The 5,324-nt window shown below is 40.9% G+C and overlaps 1 protein-coding gene across 1 annotated transcript; it reads right to left on the bottom strand.

Annotated features, from left to right (window-relative positions):
* Positions 1-1,083: 1,083 nt before the first annotated feature.
* Positions 1,084-4,347, bottom strand: LOC123415819 (putative disease resistance protein At1g50180). The gene is made up of 3 exons (XM_045106760.1): positions 2,778-4,347; positions 1,227-2,251; positions 1,084-1,101 (listed from the first exon to the last, which is right to left on the bottom strand). The coding sequence occupies exons 1-3, from the start codon at positions 4,345-4,347 to the stop codon at positions 1,084-1,086; spliced, it is 2,613 nt and encodes an 870-aa protein (XP_044962695.1).
* Between the last annotated feature and the right edge of the window lie 977 nt (positions 4,348-5,324).

The raw sequence follows: 5,324 nt of genomic DNA, 5'->3' as shown, positions 1-5,324 counted from the left end.
GTCGAAGTGATATATATCTTACAAAGAATCCAATGTATCACGAGAGAACAAAACACATTGATGTCAGATTTCACTATGTTCGAGATGTTGTTGCTAAAGGTGATTGAAGGTATGCAAGATAAGTACTCATGATAATCCTGCTGATACGATGACAAAGCCAGTTTCTACCAATAAGTTTGAGCTTTGCTCAGGCTTAGTTGGTATTTCTCACTAGTCCTATGGACTCTGACGCACAAGGTGTTTATGCTGATTTGGATGGAGTTATTTACTTTCTTCGACTACTGGAGGGAATTTGGCTCAAGGTGGATATTGTTAAATTGTGATCCAAATTCTATCGTATTGGACTAGACGTAGTACAAACGATGTGGGGCTTTGCGTTGGTACCGTCACGTAGGAGTACAACTCGTTTACTTGTCATCCAAAGACTCTCTCATGTGTTGCCCCTCATATATACTTCATGTAGTCGCGCCTAAAGATAGCATGTCCTCTCGTCCTTGTAATACTCCACCCTTATAGTGATTGCGCCTTCGTGCGTCCGTGGTTTTCTTCGACAAGGGTTTCCACGTAAAAATATGTGTCTCTCGTGTCTCGTTTATCTCGTTTTATCTAACAAGAACACCAGCTCTAGTCCTACTCGAATATACGTGTACATCCATCAGCCCGATGGATTCCTATTCCTACTTATCATATGCACGTTCCGTGCACAGCTCGTGTTTAAGTCTAACATACCTCATATTTTAGTGACCAAATTAATTGTCAATATCTTAATTGAAATATATGCCAGGCTTATAAACCCGACCGACGTGAAGGCGCTAGTCAAACTCCGGTACAACACCTCAATCAAAATGAATACGCACATACTCACACATGATACTTTAGATGGAGCACGCATAGGTTATGTAGATAGACTGGTTTGACTGTTAAAAAAAAAAAGATAGAGTAGTTTGATGCATTTACGCATTTGCAGGAGTCATATAAGCTTTAGCCGGAGTATGCATTCTGTGAAGTAATGAGTGCCTTGGGAGTTATGAAACACTTCCTCTCCCCCGTAATCAAAGATCTTGCGATGAATCATGCATGGCCTCACGGTGAACGTTTCACCTGTGCAGAAAATGCAAGAAAAGAGCTTAATTGAGCACAGCGAGCCGTTAAGTCGATCAAGCTAATAAACAATAATTGACTCCAAAAACTAATAATATTTCCTTAAGCTTCATATGTGCATATACCTTCCATCCTCTTCTTTGCAGCTCATACAATGTATTATCATCTTCGTTAATCTGAGGCACGTTGAACAGTTCAATATCACCAACGAGGAACCGAAGGTGCAGCAACCCCTCGGGCAGCTTCTCTATCTTCCGGCATCTCCGAAGTGTCAGGTGAGAGAGCCTTGGCATTGATCCGACCTCCATCCTCCATTCCTCAATGGAGAACTCATCAAGTTTTAGCGATTGCATGCGAGGAAACCCTTTGGCAGAGCAGGACATGATTCGGCCATGATATCCCGACAGCTCCAACACCACAAGAGATGGAAGCTTCTCGAAAATTGGCATTGGATCTTGTTCAATGATATCGGCAAATAGAACAAGACGCCATACGCTTTGTGGGAACTCACGAGGAATCCTCTTGAGCACATTAAATTTGTTGAGATAAATATGGACAAGATGAGGCATGTTTCCAAATATGTTAATCAGCTCTGAGGGGATACGGCTAATCTCCCAAGAGAAGGTTCTTAGTTGATTCATCTGGCCCAAAAAAATAATCATGTTATGACGTCGATGTTTAGTTTCGGCGCACGTAAGATATAACTCAAAGGTTTGGAGCTCTTTATGTCGCAGACTCCTTGGCGGGGAAAACTCATTTCCAAGGTAAACATGCCTCAGAGTAGGGATATCCCAAAGGGACTTTGGTACTACTGAGTCTATTTGTGTGAATTTTAGATCTATAGTCTCCAAGTAAAGGAGTTTTCCTATTGAGGAAGGCAATGCCACACCTTTGCATCTTCTGAACCTGAGGTACCTTAAGTAAATGCACCCACCAATTATCCTAGAGAAATTTTCTAGGCTTGAATTTTCCACATGAAGAACCCTCAACATTTTTAGCTGGTTGGACAAGAATACTGAAGGAATTCTAAAGACAATAAGTGTTCGTGCTGAATTAGATATGCTTTCATGGGAAATTAGATCACCACTGATGTTTTGGAAAGAAGAACGATATGATATCATTGTATTAGATGAAGATGCCCCACCTTGTCCTGCATTTTAGTTTTGCAAAGAGCATCAACATGTCAGCAAATTAAGACACCTCATGATATGTAATAACACCAAAATTAAATTAAGAGAAAGGTGTGATAACTCCCGGGTGCCTAGGCACCCTCTATGAACAGTAAAATCAAAAAAATAGAAAACAAAATCAAAAAAATCTGAAACTTTGCACCATCAATGATGATTAAACTTTGTAGGTTCCTACAAGCTTTCATGTCAAAATATCATGTAGAGAAAGATGTACAAACAAGTTTCAGATTATAGCTAAAAAGTGCTCAAAACTTCAAGCATTGAAATATTTTCCGTGTGTAGAGCTCCTTGAATAGTTTTTTGGCATGAAAACTTGCAAACACCTACAAACTTTCATCATCTTTGATGCTGCAAAGTTTCAGATTTTTCTTATTTTATTTTCTATTTCTTTTGATTTTACTGTTCATAGAGGGTGCCTAGGCACCCGGGAGCTGAAAATCCACTATTAAATTAAACATATAAACTCACGGTGAGAGGAAGCCTAACCTGTAAGTTTGTTGATGACATCAAGAAACCCATCTTGTCTTGCTTCTTCTATGCACCAGTCACGTAGAATGTCATGAATTCTTACTGTTACAATCCATCCATGTACCTCACTTCTGTCGATAACTTGGATCAAGTTTCTCTGAGCCAGCTCGAGTACATACTTATGTGCTGTTTCTTCTAGTTTATGATTTGGTATATGTGGAATGAATCTTTCCGCTATCCAAACTTCAATAAGAGCCAACACAGATATTTTGGAATCCTCTGGAAAAGCGGCAAAATAGAGGTAACACGATCTCAAGTGATGATTTGCTAGGTCTTTGTAACTGCGAGCTAGTATTTCTCGCATCATATGTCCATTCTTGGTTGATGGCCAATCCAAGAGTATATCACACCATGTTTGTGTATTTAGATTCCCTGATAGATAGCCTGCCAAAACCGCAAGGGCAAGAGGTAATCCATCACATTTTCTTGCAAGGTTTCTCCCTAGTTCTTCAAACTCATACACATCACTTATGGTTCTCCTTATGTATGATGGTAGAGCTTTGCTGTTAAAAAGTTTCCAACTTTCATCTTCGTCTAACTTTTTCAAATGATGAACATGGGTTGGCATTTGAATATGATTTGCGACATCTTCCTTTCGAGTAGTTAAGAGTACTCTACTGCCGTTACTTGCATTTGGAAAGGCTTTGACCCTTCTGTTTATTTGGTCCCACGTGTCGGTTTCCCACACGTCATCAAGAACTACCAAGTATATTTTATTCAAGAGAAAATCGTGGATCTTCTTTCCCACCTCATACTCTTGCATTTGTTCAAGTGAATCATCTCTTTTCCCCATTATTTGTTTCATAATATCTTTCATTAAATCAATGCCCTTGTACTTTTGAGATACAGTCACCCAAGCAATTGTCTCAAAGTGTTGTTCAACTACAGATGAAGTGTAGACTTTTCTAGCAAGTGTGGTTTTTCCCGCACCACCCATGGCAACTATGGAGACAGCACTAAGATTCTTCTCTGTGTCAACTAACTTATCAACTATTTCTTCATACTCATCTTCGAAACCAACCATCACAGAATCATCTTCAATGTTTTCGTACATAAGACCATACGCCTGTTCAGACTCACCATCTGTGTGAACCTTGTCAACAACACTGGTGTCTAAATTAAATTTCAAGCGTTCTGCACTTTGAAATATCTCATCGAGCTTCCTTCTTACACGCTTGATTTCAACACCGACTTTATGAAGGGTGATCAAGTCACCAGGTAAGCGAGCATACCTTGAGATGGCACCCAAGAAGCCCTTCTTGAGACTGTTTCTCTTGCCCATGTAATCGGCGACCTCGATGGCATTCTCAGCCTCATATGACACGGCCCTGATCTGGCAGACCCAGGTAGCCACACTGTCATCTCCTGATTTCCATTTAGCGTCGGCAGATTTGAGGTACCACTTCAGTCGCTCCAGCTCATTTTTCAGGCACTCCACTTCAAGGGTGACTCCACATAGCAGGGTGGTCTCCTGAACGGCAAGATTGCTCACGTTCCCGACCACGGCCTTAACAGCGGACTCGGCCATCTATTGCTCTTCCTTGTATCTGCTCTCAACTTAGTGTACTTGTTTTGTAACCAATCTTCTTCTGCAAAAAAGCTAGAGTCGATGTCAATATTCGTAATTTCTCTATCTCTACGCTTTTGTTATAGAACGGGTAGCTAGAATGATTAATTTAGAGAGCCTATAAAGATGCATGATGGCAGTTGAGCTTCCAACTCTACTAGAACTCGCCAATTTTATTAGTGGCCGATGGACCTTGCGAGAGTGAATCATGGATTTGTACAGAGGAAGAGAAGGGAAAAGAGGAGCACGAGACTCACGGATCTAGGGGATTCATACCTGGCTGTACGTACTCTCTCCTTGATGCTTGCTGGTTTGCTCTGTGTGCTGCGACCTGCTGCTCTACGAGAGTCCCAGAGAGTTTTCAACGGCGGCCAGCGTCGGTCACCGCCAGGCTTCGCCGTGCGACCTCTCTCACACACACACACTTCAGATTGTGGATATCAATGACGAGCTGGACAGTATGTGCCCGGTCATTCATAGGGATGCAGCGAGCCACTTATCCACTTGCTTTCCTGGCCACTCTATGCAGAAATGGAGAGTTTCGTCCTTCCCATTGTTTATCTAAATAATCTCAGTGTGAATTTCGTGAACATGGGTCTACACGCACCCAGTTTAGCAGAAAAATTACAAGCTCCGTCCCAAATTACTTATCTTGGATTTGTTCAAATACGAATGTATCTAACACTAAAACATGTCTAGATACAGATGTTTCTAAGAAGATTTAAAACAAGTAATTTGATTATTACTTTAAAAGGAGGAATCGAGCCCCCGGCCTCTGCATCAATCGATGCATGCAGCCATCTTATTAAGATAAGTATAAAATAAAGTCTTAGTTCCACAAAGCTCTCAAGCTCTTAAGAGAAACAAAGATGAAAAATAAATTAATTTGAGATGGAGGTCAAATAATTGTGAATTATTTTTGGAAACAAACACGGTAT

The sequence above is a fragment of the Hordeum vulgare genome, chromosome 1H (assembly GCF_904849725.1).
Source record: "Hordeum vulgare subsp. vulgare chromosome 1H, MorexV3_pseudomolecules_assembly, whole genome shotgun sequence".
Lineage (NCBI taxonomy): Eukaryota > Viridiplantae > Streptophyta > Magnoliopsida > Poales > Poaceae > Hordeum > Hordeum vulgare.
This window is presented reverse-complemented; position numbering and strand designations above follow the sequence as displayed.